Source organism: Desmodus rotundus, chromosome 1 (genome assembly GCF_022682495.2).
Source record: "Desmodus rotundus isolate HL8 chromosome 1, HLdesRot8A.1, whole genome shotgun sequence".
In the NCBI taxonomy this organism is placed as follows: Eukaryota; Metazoa; Chordata; class Mammalia; order Chiroptera; family Phyllostomidae; genus Desmodus; species Desmodus rotundus.
In genome coordinates this window covers 80,669,628-80,685,873 of record NC_071387.1, presented here as the reverse complement: position 1 = coordinate 80,685,873, position 16,246 = coordinate 80,669,628, and the positions used below count along the sequence as shown (strand labels likewise).

Genomic DNA, 16,246 nt, shown 5'->3' with positions numbered 1-16,246 from the left:
AGTCTTCTCGATTTTGTTTGACAAGCTCTTGGATTTATTTATCCTTTGAATTGTTCTTTTAGTCTCTATGTCATTTAATTCTGCTCTGACCTTGATTATTTTCTTCCTTCTTCTTGCTCTGAGCTTTGTGTGTTGTAGTTCCTCCAGTTCTTGTAGATATAAGATCAGGTTGTTTATTTGAAATGTTTCTATCTTCTTTAGGTAGGCCAGAATTGCTACAAACTTCCCTCTCAAGACTGCCTCTGCTGCTTCCCATAGGTTTTGGACTGTTGTGGGTTCATTTTCATTTGTTTCCAGAAATTTTTTGATTTCCTCCTTGATCTCATTATTAACCCATTCATTGTTTAATTGCATGCTATTCAGTCTTCATAAGTTTGTATACTCTTGAATTTCCTCCTTGAGATTGGTTTCTAGTTTCATGCCCTTGTGGTCTGAGAAAAAGCCTGACATGATTTCATTTTTGAATTTGTTGAGGCTTGTTATGTGTGTCATCATGTAGTCTATCTTTGAAAATGTTCCATGTACATTTGAATAGAATGTGTAATTTGCTTCTTTGGGATGAAAGGTTCTACATATATCAGTGAAAACCCTTTGATCCAATGTATAGTTCAGTTCCACAATATCCTTGTTGATATTTTATTTTGAAGATCTATCTATTGTTGACAGTGGGGTATTGAAATTCCCCACTATAATTGTTTTGCTGTGTATAACTTTCTTGAAATCCTTCAAGAATTTCCTTATATATTTGGGTGCTATGTTATGTGCATGTATGTTTATAATATTTGTGTCTTCTTGATGGATTCTTCCCTTGAGTACTATGAAGTGTCCTTTGGTGTCTCCTTTTATGGCCTCTGTTTTGAAGTCTATTTTGTCAGATGGAAGTATGTCTATTCCAGCTCTTTTTTCCTGTCCATTTGCTTGGAATATTTTCTTCCAACTCTTCACTTTCAGTCTGTGTAGGTCTTTTGTTCTGAGGTGGGTCTCTTGTAGGCAGCGTATGGGCAGGTAATGTTTTTGTATCCCTTCAGCTACCCTATGTCTTTTGATTAGAGAATTTAATCCATTTACATTTAAGGTTATTATTGATAGGTACTTATTCATTGCCATTTTACTCCCTTTGTACCTATGTTCCGTTCCTCTCTCTCACTCTGTTTCTTTATCTTCCTAAAGGAGTTCCTTTAGCATATCTTGCAATGCTGGTTTGGTAGAGGTGGGTTCTTTTAGTCTTCTTTTGTCTTGGAAACTCCTTATTTTGCCTTCCACTTTAATTGAGAGCCATGCTGGATAGAGTGGTATTGCCTGCAGGCCTTTATTTTTCATTATTTGGGATATGCCTCGCTATTCTCTTCTGGCTTGTAATGTTTCTGTGGAGAACTCAGCTGCTAGCCTTTTCGGGGCTCCCTTGTATGTTGCTTCCCATTTCTCCCTTGCTGCCTATAAAATTCTCTGTCTTGGAATTTTGCCATTTTAATTATGTGTCTTGGTGTGGGCTTCTTTGGGTTCCTCTTGAGTGGGACTCTCTGTCCTTCCTGGACTTGTGTGGCTTTTTCTCTCATCAAATTAGGGAAGTTTTCCATCATTACTTCTCAAATAGGTTTTCTATCCCTTGCTGTTCTTCTTCTCCTTCTGGTATCCCTATTGTACAGACATTATTACATTTCATGTTATCATGCAGTTCACTTAAACCCCTCTTCTTTCTTTTTGAGTCTTTTTCCCTTTTCTTGCTCTTTCTGAGAATTTTTTTCCATCTTGTCATCCAGCTTGCTGACTTGATCCTCTGCTTCATCTAGCCTGCTTTTGATTCCTTTTACTGTGATTTTTAAATCCATAAATTGTATTCATCTCCTCTTGGCTCTTGTTGATTGTTTCTATGTCTTTTTTAATGCTGATATACTTTGTAGTACATTCCTTATGTTTTGCCTGCAGTATGTGGTAATTCTCAGTAAGCTCATTGAGCTTCCTTACAACCACTGTTTTGAACTCAATATCTGATAGTTGACTTGCCTCTATTTCATTTAGCACTCTTTCTGAGGTTTCCTCCTTTCCTTTCAAGTGGGGGTTTCTTTGTCTTCCCTTTATTTGTAAAACTTGTCTTGTTTGCTTCTGCTTCTTTAATTGATCTGTTTTGACTTCCTGATTTTGAACTTCTATGGTAGGAGGCCTGTGAAATTTAGTGGTGCAGTCTCCTTGATCACATGAAATAGATGATCTTGGGATACCCTTTATGCCTTTTATGTTGGTTCTCTGGATGTAACTGGGTTTTGATTGTTGTTGGTTCTTTCTCTGGTGTGTCCTTCGCTCCAGTCAATTGAGTGAGGGTCACTCAGCCCACCATGTCTCGTGTTTGTTGTGCAGGTGCTGCCAGAACAAAACCACAAATTCCAGAAAATAACACCCTTCTGTAATCCCAGTATCAATAGCAAATGAACCAGTATTAACAAGGGTGTAAAGAGATTAAGACTATTATAAGAAAGGAGAGTGGATAGGAGATGACCTACTGAAAGAAAAATGATTTGGATAGGGCTGAGGGAGGAGCACTAATAAGAGTTGGGAAGTAGAACAATGCAAAGAGTGAAAGTAAAATTTATATTATGAAAGTAAAATTTATATTACGTATACAAAAGGGAATGATGACTGCGGAATGGTGTATAATAAGGGAAACATATAGTATTGGTTTAAACAGAAATTAAAATAATAAAACAAAGTGAGAGAGAAAAAGGAAGGAAAATAGAAAATAATTAATAAAAATCACAGTAGTATCAAGAACAAACTAAAGTTAATATTAATATAGATGATATGGGAATAAGAAGGAAAAAAGAAACAAAGAAAAGTTTGAGAGTTATGTAGAGGAATGAGAAGTGAGTTTGAAATGATAGAGGGAGAGGGAATACTACACCTGAGGAACCAAAACCAGGCTAAGATGGAAAAATTAAAATTGGGAATATAAGAGAAAGGAAAAACAAAGAAGAATGAAGAAAAAAGGGCAGGATGAAAGAGAAATAGAAGACAAAAAAGAAAAGAACAGGCTAAGATGGCAAAATTAAAAATTTGAGACAAAAAAAAAAAGGAGTAGGAAGGGACCAGTAAAATTTGATATTTGAAGTACAAAATTAGTGAAGCTATAGAGATAAAATTGAAAAAAAAAAAAAGGTAACAACTACCCTACCCACAACCAACTAGCAAAGATTGCTAAAGGTGGAGAAGAGAACAAGGGTATTTTAAGAGTGGGGAAAAAAGATGTGAGATAACTATTGACAAGAAAATTGGTTTTGTGTGTCTGGACGGGGAAGAAATAGATTGAGGAATGGAAACAAGTTGTATCGAGTGAAAAAAACAAAATTTAAAATGAAAATAATGCCAGTAAAGGGGAAGGTAACAAGGGGTAAGAAAAGGGAGGGGCAAAATATGTGAATATGTATATGGTGAATATACTATAGTATAAAACCTAGTAACTTAGTATGTACAAACTTGATGGACAAGAAATGAATATTAAAAAGCTATGCAGGAAAGAAGATACACAAATAATAGAGAAGACCACAGTGGATTTCGTCTTGGTAGCCTCTTGTATTTACCACTGTTTTTTTCTTTCTGGATCTACCTCTGGTGATGTCAGATGTTGACCCTGCCTTGACCTTAGGCAGCATGTTCCAGACTTTAATGGATGTACTGTCCCTGGCTGTCACCTTTAGTTGTTAATCTAGTCACTGTGCACTCAGCAGTCAGGTTTAAGCACCGTAGGGCAGGGCAGAATCTGTCCTACGGTGAAAGCTATTGTCCTCAGGCTGCTGCTGCTCAGAGAAGACTGGTCTGCCTAAGCAGGATGGCTGCTGCCATATCGGGGTTGGCTCAGCTCCAGGATCCTGGTATTTTTTTCAAATACAACATCAAAATTTATAGGAGAGTGCTAAAATAGTGCTTACAGAGAAATTTATAGTATTAAATGCATATTTTGGAACAAAAGAAAGATCTAAAACCAATAACCTAAGCTTCCAACTTAGGAAACTAGATAAAGAAAAACAAATTAAACATAAAGAAAGTAAAAGGATGGAAATGATAAATTTGTAGCCAAATTAACCAAGAAAAAAAGAAGAAGACACAAATTCCCAATATCGGAAATAAAATAGGGCTCATCACTACTAATCCCACAGATATCAAAAAGATAATAAGGGAATACTACAAACAGATATGTGACCATAAATTTGATAATTTAAATAGACCAATCCTTGAAGGCTACAAACTACCAAAACTCACTCAAGAATACACAGGTGATATAAATAGACCTATATCTAACAAAGAAATTAAATTAGTAGAAAACCTTCCCCCCAAAAGAAAACACCAGGTTCAGATGGTTTCACTAGTGAATTTCACCACACTGTTTAAAGGAGAATAATACCATTTTTACAATCTCTTCCATAAAACAGAAGAGAGATCGCTTCCCAACTCATTTTCTAAGGCCAGCATTTACTTATTCCAAAACTAGATAAATATATTACAAAAAAGAAAACTATAAACCAATATCTTTCATTAATTTAGATGTTAATACTAGCAAACTGAGTCCAGCAACATATAAAAAAGGTAATATATCATGATCATGTGGGGTTCATCCCAACAATGCAAGGCTGATTCAACTTCTGTAAATCAATTCATGTAACTTACCATACTAATAGATTGAACAAGAAAAATCATGTGATCATATTAATATATCTAGCAGAAACAAAATCAGACATCTATTCACGACAAAAACTTCTTTTTACAATAACAGGCTGACTTGGGCTCAATGGCTGGTACAAAATTAGTGATTAATATATATTAAGATCTCTTCCCCTAATGCCCAATACAACAGTATTTTCTCTGCTGAAACCAATAAATGTCACCATTTACGTGACAAAAATGATATTACTTCCACCCTATGTTGTTAAGTCACCTAGAAAAATTAGTTTTTCCGAAAGTATAAAACATAAAAGTCCAAAATTTAATATAAAGAAAAATATTTCAGTTTTATTTCATTTTCACAAATGTAAAGAATTTTAAAGTTTGATTTGTCTATCAAGGTCTACCACTGATCTCTACAATCTCTTTACAGCCATTTAGACCATTAAGGGCATTCACACTTTAAAAATCCACATTTCCTTGCTGAAATATCAAATCATTTGCATTAGATAGAAGAGAAGAAAATTATCTAAATGAGAATACTTTCCCCATGTGCACCAGCAAAACACACACAACTAATCAAAGAGAGAAGAAAACCTCCCCTGGGGTCATACTAATCATCTGTTTTCAATGAGCTTTTTGCTCAGAGGAAAGAAAACACTGAATAGTCAGCTAACTTTGTAAAGCCTTCTACTGATAAAATTAGGCAGGCTAAATCAGATGCATGCTAGGACCTTTGCAAAACAGACCAGTAGAGGAAATGTGGAGATTAGTCAGCACTGGGGCTGACAAAATGAACTCAGCTGTGAGGAAGAAAGGGCTAGCAGTCCAGTAACAGGGCTCACTAGGACATGGTGAAGATAAGCTTGTTTAAGTAAGCTGACAATATAAAGTACAGAAATATAAGACAAGCTAAAGAAATAAGAGCAATAATGACAGTGAATATTTTAAGTGTGCAGCTCAGGGTGGTCAGCATCTAGGAGGAACCTGGCCTGCAGGAAACCTCAGGTAGAGGAGCTGGGAAAGACAGACACTGGAATTAGCTGCAATACATTATTTCAGCAACATACTAAAATGTTAAAAATTGACTTAAAATGGTAAAACATTTCTTTTTTAATTTTTAAAAAGACTGTATTTATTTGAAGAAGGAGGAGAATGGGAGGAGAAAGAAAGAGAAACATCATCGGTTGCCTCTAGCACACCTCCAATTGGTTACCTGGCCCACAACACAGGCATGTGCCCTGACCAGGAATAGAATTGGTGACCTTTCGGTTTATAGGATGACACCCAACCCACTGAGCCACACCAGTCAGGACTAAAATGGTAAAATTATTTCTATTAAAGAATTGTACACATAGTTTATAAAGACAAATAGACAGAGAAAAAATCTCTTTCATGGCCTTGAAAGAGATTAATCTAAATGCTGATAATGGGAGTATGGTTGACTTTTATTCCTTTATATTTCTGAATTTTCCATTTTTATTTGTATTATTTCTTATTTTGTTATGACTCAGATGACTAAAACAAACTTAACAAATTAGTTTACTCACACCTTTCCCTAAATACACATGACAGGCCAGATGCCTGTAGAGATCCAAAGGAAGTCAAAATCTGGTGGTTTATAGAGTGTGGATAAAAAAAAAAAAATTGACCTTAAAATAAGAATAAGCCCATCCATTTATGGAAATGGTTCAAAATTTCAACTCAATGAAGAAAGTCAAAGCCCTCATAGGAGATCTGTCATTTTATATGACCGTTATAAATAAAGTCTACTATAGATTAAGATAAAAGCAAATTAGATTAATAAACTAATAGAATATTAACAGTGGTAGGATTGTAGTTTTAGGTTTTTAAGAGGGGGCTTATGGGTATTTTCTAAATTTCTATACTCAATGTTTTACTTTTATAGAAATAAAAATGTTAATTTTAAAATATTCTGTAGTTGCACTGGTCACTATTACATGCATTTTTAGGTACTTAATGCTAAATTTTAAAATATATTCCCACCATTGTTTTAAATATTTAATACAAATTTAACCTGTGACCTGAGTCATTTATATAGACTATCAAACCTTAAAAATGAAGACAAAAATATTGTGTATTTCAAAACAGCAATAATTTAATAGTGAAATATATTTGCACATTAGCAGTAGATATAATAAAATTGCTAGAAAGTTTGAGGTAACATACAAAAGGCAAAATGGAATTTAAAAATTGGGCCATTTTCTTTGGAACACACAGATTTTAAATGTGAATGTACTGCTCAACTCTAAACACATTTATATTCAGTTATCTTTCCCTTCCCTACGATTCTGAAAAAGAATTCCAGCATATGATTTTACTTCCCCATATTAATTCATATCTTCCCAACTCCACCCTTGATGCTTTGCCTTGAGCAAATAAAGTAAAAAATAAAAATTCTGAAGGGTTGGCTGAGAACTTGAAATATTAATAACTATGTATAACTGACTAGATAAATCTTCCTTCAGAGATTCCCCCCAAAGAACCCTTCTGGAGGTAGGGGTAGGAGGGTGGCTGATAGGGGATTCAGGGGATCGGAATTAAGGAACAGAGTGTAGCAGATTTTCTTCCTGAGTAGGGGGTGGTCTGGGCTTCTAACTTTATCCTATAGAGCAATTCAGTAAATGGATAATTTGGTCCCTATTCTAGCAATAAATCTGCTTAAAAAGAATTGGAATCATGTGATTAGAAAGCACTTATTTACCATATATTGTAATACTAGGTTAAAAAATACAAGCAATAGAGTAGAATGCAGAGTATGAACTCATTTTTATAAAGATATAAAATATGTGCATAGATAAAAGATGCAAAGTATATCAAAATATTAAGTATATTTTATTATTTCCTGATTAGCAATATTTGACACTGAATACACATTACCTTTAAAAAATGTTATTTTTTAAAAGACCATATATATTACATGTAAATTTCTTGGGAAACAGTATTGGGAATAGAATAAAAAGAAAACACAGTCACAACACTAAGTAAATGACTGGGCAATTTAATTCCTAAAACAGATGTTTTAAAATGAAGAAAATGTCATTCTCTAGAACCTTTTTCACCTAGTTATTAAACTTTATAAGCTATAAAAGTAACTTATCAAAGATGATTTTGCAAAAGCATGATTCTAAATGAAAAAAGTTTCCATGAGTAGCTAAGATCACATGGCCCTTCTAAAACATATATATATGGTACGGAAAAAGTCCAGCCACTGTTAACATAAAAAGAATGGTTTGCACAACATCAATGTAACCTGGCAGTGAAGGACAATGGACTAGAATGAACATGTGTGAACAATGACAACTTCACTATACTAGTCAGTGGGGGCAGCAGACACCCTTGAGTGAGCATGTATACTTGTGTGGCCAGTGCATTCACAATGACTGAGTGAGTAGAGCAATGAATCTGCATCAAATTTTGTGTGAAGCTTTAACATTCCTCCATGAAAACTATCCGGGTGATTCAGAAGGCCACAGCTATAGACAACTGGTGATAGGGAGCTTCATCTCAACAATGTACCTGCTCATGCATCACATCTGGTACAGAGCTTTTTGGAGAAACATCAAATCACTCAGGTGACTCAACCCCCCTACAGCCTAGATTTGGCGCCCTGGGACTTCTGGCCTTTCCCAAAATTAAAATTACCTTTGAAAGGGAAGAGATTCAGACCACTGATGAGATTCAGGAAAATATGATGGGGCAGCTGATGGTGCTTGGGGGAACTGTGTGAGGTCCCAAGGTGCCTACTTTGAAGGGGACTGAGGCGTCACTGTCCTACCTAAAGTGTTTCTTATATCTTGTATCTTCTTCAGTAAATGTCTCTATTTTCCATATTACATGACTGGATACCTTCTGGACAGACCTTGTGTATCTATCTCCAGACAACTCTCCTTTTGAAGAGTAGAATGTCACAATTACTAGATTAAATGCAAGACAGAAGAAATGGTGCTGCTTGAAGTGCAGTGAATAGAAATGATACAGAGATGGAAAGGGTATGTGCCTTTGTTTCCCTCGAGTAAACAATTTGTGGGCCTTCTCCTAACTATCCTCTACCTGCAAAGGCCAGCTCCTTGTGCTATAAACACTGCAAGCAGCGTGCAAACAAAAAGTCTGATCCAGAGATTGATACTTATTCATGCCCACACAGAAGGTACAAAGAAAGGAAGTATTCTCTCATAGCAGCTAGAATGAGGCAAGGTGATTCATGTCCTGGTAGAAACTGCCACTCAAGAGGTTATGAATTAAAATCATAAGGTTTAGCACCAAACAGAAAAAATGTTAGATTTTAAACCATGACAAAAAAGTAATGTTCAAATATTTAACTAGAAAGCCGAAAAGCATGATTAATAACAAACTGAGAAAATACTAAAGCAGAATCCCTATTAATATTTTGAGTTATTTTTTTCATGCAAGTAATAGTAGTTAGGGAGTTTTGAATCTTCTTTACAAATAGTCACTTGCAAAATTCAGTTTCTTTAAAAACCCAATCTGTTCACTTTGTTGTGATCAGATGGATCACTGTTTGATCAATGAGAAAAATTAAAATAGGTAACTTCTGAAGTATGTCTAAGGTTACTGGGCTAGTTCTCTCACACACCTGTTTTAATGGTCAGTCCATACTCATTGTTTGTGTTAAAATTCTCATTGGCTTAAAAATCAGTAAATTTTACAGAAATAAGAAAGATTTTTGGACATAATTTTCTACCAAACTAGAGGCCCATATAATTGCTGTCAAAGGGAATGATTTCCAAGAAAAAATAAGATTATAACTTCCTAGAAATTAAGCCAAAAGACTATCAAAGCACTGACATTTTAATGGAACAGATGAAAACTATATCTCTTGGATCACCCATAAACAGTATTTCAGACCTGGGAAATCTTTAACTTTGATAATTTATTTTCCTTAAATTCCCCATTTTCTGACACAACCTACCTGCACAATCTTAATTGAGACCTAAATTTAAGAGAATTTTCTAACCAATATTTTGTTACAAATGACACTCAGTGTGAAACACATTTTCTCGCCATGTTAACATTCAGAGACTTTACAGTTTTACTGTTCAAGCATTTATCACAATCAGTAATTACCCTGTCTTCACTAGTGTACCTTGTCCATCTAACACAGTACCTGGCACTAACAAGTGTTCAGAAGTACTTACTGAATTAACAAATGGATGATTTCAGTCACAGAGAGCAAAATATGACAAAGAGCTAAGTAGTCTGTGTTCCTATATTTCTCAGAAAAATTTTAAAAGCTAGATAATTATTTTTATGGACTTTTAAAAATGTTTCACACATAGTAGGTCCTCAAAAAAGTTGCATCATTTTTTGGAAATGAAAATGACCCTGAATTATTACAGCAGGGTTGGAACTCACAAATATGCTCTAAAGAGAGTGAAGGAGAAAGAGAACTAACAAAAGAAAAAAAGTTATATTTATTACTCTACCAGGGTTTTATACAATACATGGCATATTAATAAAACTCTGGAGGCATTGTCCCCATTTTAAACATAAGCAAAGTGAGAGAGAGGAAGTCACTAGTCCAAGGTCAAGAAAGTGCTGGAATAGGGATTAGAATACCAGTTCTTCCTTAAACCAAAGCCCACTTTATTTCTTCTACTCCATGTTGTGTCTACAGAAAAAAAAAAATATATATATATAAAATATTTATATAACTTCTTCCAGTAACACACACTAAATGCATTAAATGACAGTTATTATTTGCAAAGAACTATTTAGATTATTCAATTTATATAATTTTTACAACAGGAAATATATAAGTAAATTAAATAACTAAATTAGATGTTTGTTTTGGTGAGATTAAAGTGATATAGGAAAGAACAGATAAAGCCACTAGAAAAGAAACATTTCAATGTATACATTTTCAAACCCACTACACCATTTATTGTAGAACTAAAAATCTTCAGACTTGAAGGCATTTTTAGTTTGGAAAAATGAAGAGACATGCCTTCAATAGAATCATGATTTAAGATTTATCTTCAGGATAATTTTCAGATTTCCAACTGGAATTTAAAGTTCAAGCCCATCTCTCAGAAGAATTTTCTAGATTTTGTGAAACTGAACAATCTACATCACAGGTGGTAAACACAAGGCCCGAGGGCCAAATCCTTGTTTTATCTGGCTGGGCATCTTGTTTCTTCTACCCAGGTGCAGTGTTGAGCTCCTTGCCCCTAGTTAAGTAGTAGTTACATTTATACAGTCCTAAAATTACATTCGGCCCTTTGAAGGCAACTGAGAGGCTGATGTGGCCCCTGGTGAAAATGAGTCTGAAACCCCTGATCTACACGATTAACAACAAGGAGATAGTTAATATTTATAGGACAATACAACAGAACATGAAAATAATTCTGTTAGACTGGTGGCATTTATGGATGAATTGTGGTTTTTAAAGGGTTTTTTTTTTTGTGGTGTTTTAAAGCTTGTTTAACATTAACTTTGAAATAAATGCCTTGATCTGTTTTTTTTAGGAAGGTCAGAATATCACTGAAGAAAGCTCTACCAACCCCTTGCCCCCCCCAAACAAAAAACAAACAAAAACCAAAAACGCAAAGCAAATTGTCAGCACTTTCTCAAACTGAAGAGGTATTCAGCAGTGCAAGGTGCTACCTCCTAAGCCTCAGCTTCTCCCAATAAAGGATTTCCTCCCGAAGCTTGGTCATTCACCTGTCTGGCAGAGGAGATGGAATCCCTGCTCAAGAAGGGAAATTTTGAGTCCCTTGGGTACAACCCCATGTACACTAAGCCCCACGGGTACTAAGTGGGAAATTAAGACTACAGTAGTTCTCAGAATGCTCTCTGGATCACCAAAATGGAATCACCTAGGAAAGTGGTTAAAATGCAAATTCCCAGGCCCCGTTACAGATACTGAATCCACATTTCTGAAAGGGGGCGGGGGGGTGCTGGGGATCTGCATCTTTTAAAAGTCACAAGGTGGAAGACTTGTGCACAAAGTTATTTGTGCACACTGGACATACTGGACTGGAGGCTGAGAGACAACATGATGAGCGGGTGGGTTTGGAATCCTGCACTCTTGGGTTTAATCTCAGTTTTTCCATTCAATAGTTCTAACTGCAGAAAGTCACCCAACTTTCTGAGCCTCAATTGTTTTCATACAGAAAGTGAAGACCAAGTAAAATTATGAGTGGGTGTAGGTACGGGTGTGAATGCTAGTTTGCTTTAATCCCTTTATATACAACTATCTAGAAACATCTGCTTCTCTTCCCCAAAAGCAGTGTTTCACATTACCTTTTTCTCATTATCTTCCCTCTCCCTCCAGGATCCTTTCTAGACATTTTCTCTCCTAATCCACTAGCCCCCCTGACGTTTAAAAGTCACAGTGAGATTTGTACACTTGCTTATGCTCTGCAGCCTTTAGGGATGCCAAGAGCCACTGTATTCTCTAAGCCCTTTTTGATCCCAAGAATATGAGCATGGAACGCACGTCCTAGAGAGAGATGACTCGGTCAGGTCACACTGCAAATGAGGGCAGAATCAGTTCTCCATCGGTCACAACGGTCTCCTGTGGTTCCCCCGTATTTTAATGATTTACTCTTAACTAGTTGCCAGTATTAGAAAATCGGGAGCTTCCAAGTGAGAATCCCGATATTCAGCTTCTCGAGACCCGGTCGGTCCAGAGCGGCGCGGGCCCTGCAGCCCCGGAACGTGAGGCCCGAAACCCCCCTGCCCCCCAACGAAGGGTCCCCAGCGCTCACCGCGTAGGAGCCGAACACCAGGACGCCCGGGAGCCATTGGTGCTGCTGCCTCTGCAGTTGGTCGGCACCCAGTTCCCAGCTCTGCTGATGCGGCCCCCGCCCGATGGGGCTTTCACAAGCCACGCTTTGAACTCAGGGGCAGCGGGATCCCCGCCCGCCCTCCACAGGACTGTCAGTACTCCCACCCATCACCGCCTCACCCACACGCCCCACAACCACGCAGCGTGCGGCCCCTCACCGTTACCAGAGGCTACCGGCGGAGAAGCCGCTGCTCCGCCACCTTGTCTGCCCCAATTGCCGCGTGCGCCGCCGCACGTGACGCACGCTGGCCAATGATAGCCCGTAGCGGCCCATGACGCTACCGGACTTTCTGGGCGTGGTGAGAGGGCGCGGTCACTGTGGGGTTGGTGGGCCGTGCAGAGGCGGAGAAAAGGGCGTGAGAGAGTGGCAGGCTGGGCCTCGAGTGGTGAGAGGGCTCGGGCGTGGGCTGCGTTCTGCTAGGCTGCGAGGCGTCCAAGTGCGGCTCTGACTCCTTCTGAGATCATAGACCAGTCTCGAAAGGCGGTGAGAGACTGAAGGGAAACAAGAGGCCAAGGTTTGGCTCTCCTTTCTCCCAGGATGGGGGGTTGCTTCTAGTTTCCCACCTTTGTATGGCTATTGCTATCCTCTACTTACAGTGGACACCCAGCCTCCATTGGTGGCATGATGTTTCCAAGGACTCTTCCAGTAGGGTTGGGAAATACTGGAATTAGAGCACGGCCAAGTATGCACCCCATGCCTGCTACATCAACAGATGAGCTGATGGGGTTCAATACCTGTAACAAAAAACCCCAAAATTTTGATATTCTAAATCCCTAGGCTTTTTAAATTCTGTCATAAAAGAATGTGTTAGGTAGCCCAGGGATCCAAACTCTCTGTGTTATCATGTTTACAGCTTGGCTCCCACCCTTGGATTTACCTCATGGGCCAAAATAGGTGTTGAAGCTCCAGCCATCACATCCTTATTTTCAAAAGGGCCTTTATAGAAGCCACATCCAACAACTTCTATCCACATCTTATAGATGTGAACTTAGCCACAGGCCTCACATAGCTGGGAGATGTAGTCTAAGCACATATCTGCTCTCAATAAAATGCATTTGGATAAGATGTCTCACAGAGCCTACTACATGTCGTTGCTTTTAAAGCACTTGCAAGGGGCCCTGTATCACACAGCTCAGTAGAAATAAGACCTTCCCCCTGGTTGCACTCAACAATTTATTAGGAAAAACATACTCTGTGACTCACACTGTGTCAGATGCTTCACATATAAGCTTTTCTTCTATTTAATTAACTCTGCAGGGCAGACATTTCTAGCCCCATGATGCAGATGAACCCTGGAAGGCAAAATGGTAACAAACTAGAATGCAGAAGAGCCTTTAGATAGACCAAATGGTCTGATATGAATTGCTGTACAATATTGCAAGCACATAAGCCTAAGGAATATAAGTTTGGGTGCTAGGTAAGCAAATGCCACTCTGTCTAAGGCTGACAAGAATCAACAAGATAAAGATAAGGCCACTCATCTGTATCTCTGGAAGCAGGCTCTATATGATGTATCAATATAAAGATATCTTCATGTCAAATACCAATATGATGGTATAAAAACAAATTGAAACAAATTGAAAATTTTGAACTTCATATTTCCTAATATGGACCAAGGGTGATTAATATGTATTGGAACTCATTTATGCATTCAATGGGTTTTTTTTTAAGTAATTTTTCATCAAACTTTCACTTGACCTTTTTACAAAGTTAGAGGTGTTTTTTTGTTGTTGTTGTTGTTCTGTTTTATTTTGCTCTGATTTTTTTTTTATTTGAGCCAATGGTTTAAGCCCCGTGGTCTTCAGCTTCCATATAATGGGAAAAAAAAAAAAAAAAAACCACGGAGGCAAGAATCAGACAACTTTTCTTGGGGATGCTTCTGGGCTGAGATGTCTGGGGGTGCACTTCTAAAGAGTTAGTAGTAAAGCAAACCAAATATGTCCTAAAATTTCCTCATTCGCTTCCCCAAGGAAAATCTGAGCTAGCAAATCTGTGCACCTAGCAATCCCCCAGAGTGATTTGGATCTTCTGTACACTTTCAGAAGGCACTAGCTCCATTTAGATTAGATAGAATGAACTCTTACAAAGATCCAGTTTGCAGGTAGGAAATGTTGCAAATGAGTGAACTCTTTTTTTTTAGTATATTTATTGATTATGCTATTACAGTTGTCCCATTTCCCCCCCCCCTCACTCCACTCCATCCTGCCCACCCCCTCCCTCCCACATTCCTCCCCTATAGTTCATGTCCATGGGTCATACTTATAAGTTCTTTGGCTTCTACATTTCCTACACTATTCTTACCCTCCCCCTGTCTATTTTCCACCTATCATCTATGCTACTTATTCTCTGTACCTTCCCCCCTCTCCCCCTCACACTCCCCTATTGACAACCCTCCATGTGATCTCCATCTCAATGGTTCTGTTCCTGTTCTAGTTGTTTGCCTAGTTTGCTCTTGTTTTTGTTTTAGGTGTGGTTGTTAATAACTGTGAGTTTGCTGTCATTTTTACTGTTCATATTTTTTATCTTCTTTTTCTTAGGTAACTCCCTTTAACATTTCATATAATAAGGGCTTGGTGATGATGAACTTCTTTAACTTGACCTTATCTGAGAAGCACTTTATCTTCCCTTCCATTCTAAATGATAGCTTTGCTGGATACAGTAATCTTGGATGTAGGTCCTTGCGTTTAATCTTGGGTAATGTAATTATGATGTGCCTTGGTGTGTTCCTCCTTGGGTCCAGCTTCTTTGGGACTCTCTGAGCTTCCTGGACTTCCTGGAAGTCTATTTCCTTTGCCGGAGTAGGGAAGTTCTCCTTCATTATTTGTTCAAATAAGTTTTCAATTTTTTGTTCTTCCTCTTCTCCTTCTGGCACCCCTATAATTCGGATGTTGGAACGTTTCAAGATGTCCTAGAGGTTCCTAAGCCTCTCCTCATTTTTCCAAGTTCTTGTTTCTTCATTCTTTTCTGGTTGGATGTTTCTTTCTTCCTTCTGATCCACACTGTTGATTTGAGTCCCAGTTTCCTTCGCATCACTATTGGTTCCCTGTACATTTTCCTTTGTTTCTCTTAGCATAGCCTTCATTTTTTCATATGGTTTTCGAACAGATTCAACCAATTCTGTGAGCGTCTTGATAACCAGTGTTTTGAACTGTGCATCCGATAGGTTGGCTATCTCTTCCTCGCTTAGTTGTATTTTTTCTGGAGCTTTGAAGTGTTCTGTCATTTGGGCCATTTTTTTTTTTTTTGTCTTGGTGCGTCTGTTACTTTAAGGGGCGGAGCCTTAGGTGTTCACCAGGACGGGATAACACCGGTCACTGCGCTGTGAAGCTGCATGTGGGGGAGGGGCCAAGAGGGAGCAATGGTGCCAGCTCCCCTCTCCACCGGATTTCAGTCTTTCACTCCGCTACCCACAATCAAACTGGGCCCCTCTGGTGCTGGTTCCCGAGTGGGTGGGCTTGTGCACACTCTAGGCCCCTGTGGGTCTCTCCAACGACCTCTCCTGTGAAGCTGGGAGTCTCTCCTGCTGCTGCCTCAACCCCCACGGGCATTTTCACTCAGAGGTTTGAGGCTTTGTTTCCCCATGCTGGAGCCCTGGGTTGCGCGGTCTCCTTCGCTCCCCACTGTTTGTCCGGTTTATCTGTGAGCGAATGTGGGGCTGCGGGGTGCTACCCCCCGCTCTGCCTGCCCCATTCTCTGCCACTCTGAGTCCGGCCCTCTCGGTTTATCTGTGTGCAAATGTGGGGCCGCAGGGTCTGCTAGTG

The 16,246-nt window shown here is 38.4% G+C and overlaps 1 protein-coding gene across 6 annotated transcripts in view; it reads right to left on the bottom strand.

Annotated features, from left to right (window-relative positions):
- Positions 1 to 12,706, bottom strand: part of PTPDC1 (protein tyrosine phosphatase domain containing 1) — an 83,971-nt gene extending 71,265 nt beyond the window's left edge. For 5 of the 6 annotated variants that reach the window (XR_006655163.2, XM_045193664.2, XM_024558283.3 and 2 more), the window contains exon 1: positions 12,405 to 12,698. Coding sequence is in view for 1 of the 6 variants with exons in the window: in XM_024558284.3 (XP_024414052.2) it covers positions 12,405 to 12,441 (37 nt within the window). In the remaining 5 variants the exon portion in view is untranslated. Of the gene's footprint in view, positions 1 to 12,404 lie in introns of all 6 variants that reach the window. The other variant, XM_045193665.2, reaches the window with a different exon arrangement.
- Positions 12,707 to 16,246: the final 3,540 nt, after the last annotated feature.